The following is a 2,379-nucleotide window of genomic DNA, read 5'->3' on the forward strand; positions in this document are numbered from 1 at the left end:
TAGCCTTTGGCAATATACATTGCATAAAATGGGTTAATACACGTACACGGCTATTGCTTACCTTTTCGGTTTTAAATTTTTACCCCGCATCAAGCACCTGCTGCCCATCGCTACTCTACTATAACGACACAATTAAAATTGGAAATCAAACTAACTTATTTTAAAATTTTAGCTTGCACTGAGCCCCAATGAAATAAAAGAAATAAAAATGTACAAAAGACAAAAGACTGAACTTAAGTATTGTTTTTTGTTTTTATATAAAGAAAACGTATGTTCGTATATTTACAGCATAAGAGATGTACAGATTTTTTTATTAATTACATGAATATGTTTTTGGTATGTTTTTTTCTAATAAGTAATCATTATTTAATAAATATGTCTGTTTTTTTCATCAAATTATACCATCGTCGTTGGAAAAGATACTTTAGTATTGTCGTATGTTCTATGGACAAAACAAAGTGGTGAGTAAACGCTACTTACGACAAATGTATACGGAATGAAGAGTCAATTTTCTTATTAACGTTAAGAGATATTAAATTTAAAAATATGGAAAATCAAAACTAATAACACCAACTAAGTCTCCTTCAAAAATTACCAAAATCTACCGTACAGTTTCGGATTAATTTTCTCAAAACCGTGTTTTGTAACATTCGACATCCGTTTTCTGAGACGGCGATACGTACTACCACTCTGCAACATCTAAATTACAAAACGTTTTTTGAGCCCGGTGGGCATATTCTAACTTAAGTTATTAAAACAAAGAAAGAGATGTGATGGTTAGGACCTTTGTGAATTAAGGTAACGATATGTAAAATATTATCCTTGCATTGATTTGCGTTTCTATTTTTACATTTATTTAAGTGACTTTCTATACTACTAAGTTAAAAAAGATTTAAGAGATGTTTCTTATACCCACAGTGACATATCTTGATTACTTTTTTATGCGAAATTTTAAAATTTTTTATTCAATGACAGCCAAAATAAAAAGTGATAATCTACTTATCAAATGTCAAGCCAAAATTGAAGAAATAGATGAAGAGGACATGACCCGTGGAGAGTTAGAGGATATAATTGTGGAAACGAAAGCCATTATAAAATCAATTTTAGCGAAGAACAAAACCTCGTTTGCCGAAACCTCATTTGTAGCGCCTCACAGCTCAAGACTCCCAAAAATGAATTTGCCAAAGTTTAAAGGGCAATATTCGGAGTTCAAAAATTTCATGAGCTTGTTCGAGAGCCTAGTTCACAATGATCCCACGATCCCAGATATTGAGAAATTCAACCATTTAGTTAATTGTCTGTCTGGGGAAGCTTTGGGAACAGTAAAGGCCTTCCAAATGTCGGATGAAAACTATCCGAAGGCCTTGGTAAGTCTTAAAAAGGTATATGATAATAAATGTTTAATATTTTTCGATACAATATCAAAATTGTTTGAGCTGCCAAATATTCCAAAGCCATCGGCGCTTGCATTACGCACGATGACCGATACAGTGTCGGCTGTTTATGACTCATTGCTGTCCTTGGGTTATGATGAAAATTGACCCCGCTACGAGATCTAAATGGGAAGAACAACTGGATTACGATAAACTGCCACTATGGAGAGAATGCGAAGCCTTACTCAACAAGCGTTACCAGCACCTATCAGCCGATGAAGCCTCGAGTTCGAGAGCTAAACCCGCTGCCAGCGCCAACCAACAGAGGAAAAACCATAATCCAGAAAGGACGACGAAATCTGCCTTAGTTACTTCCAACCAGAAACAGCCACTATTCGAGTTTGCAAAATAGGATCCCTTATGCATAAATTGCTTGCGCAAGGGTCATACGGTTTCGAAGTGCAGAGCGGATCGGTACCGGGTATGCAATCGTTCTCATCACACGCTTCTACATCAGTACCCCATATCGTTCGACACTGCACCTCAACCGTCGATCTCGCAGGCCATGCACACGCCAGGTGTGCCAGATCGCGTAAAAACGTGTAAAGCGTCAACGTAAAATCCATCTCCGGAGAATACTTACCAGCAAGAGCACTATTGGATTCGGGATCGCAGGTCAACTTTATGACGGAGGATTTGGCGCAAAAGTAGCGGATTCGTCGCCAAAACATCTGCTTGAACGTTATCGGTATCGGAAACGCTAGCAAAAAAGTAAGGGCAAAATTAAATACATTCGTAAAATCGCGGTTAAATAATTATGAATTTTCGGCAGAGTTCTGGATAATGCAATCCATTTCAGCTAACCATCCAGACAGAAATGTAAACATTACTGGCGGGAAAATACCAAAAAATATTAATTTGGCGGATCCAGATTTCCACAATTCGCAAAAAGTAGATCTTCTGTTGGGTGCTGAAACATTTTTCGAGCTCTTAGCTGTCGGCCAAA

The 2,379-nt window shown here is 37.1% G+C and overlaps 1 protein-coding gene across 1 annotated transcript; it reads left to right on the forward strand.

The window, feature by feature from the left end:
- Positions 1-968: 968 nt before the first annotated feature.
- Positions 969-1,541, forward strand: LOC118750172. The gene has a single exon (XM_036484899.1). The coding sequence runs from the start codon at positions 969-971 to the stop codon at positions 1,539-1,541; it is 573 nt and encodes a 190-aa protein (XP_036340792.1).
- The last annotated feature ends 838 nt before the right edge of the window (positions 1,542-2,379 follow it).

The sequence above is a fragment of the Rhagoletis pomonella genome, unplaced genomic scaffold (assembly GCF_013731165.1).
Source record: "Rhagoletis pomonella isolate Grant_MI unplaced genomic scaffold, Rhpom_1.0 Rhpom_scaffold_00157, whole genome shotgun sequence".
NCBI lineage: Eukaryota > Metazoa > Arthropoda > Insecta > Diptera > Tephritidae > Rhagoletis > Rhagoletis pomonella.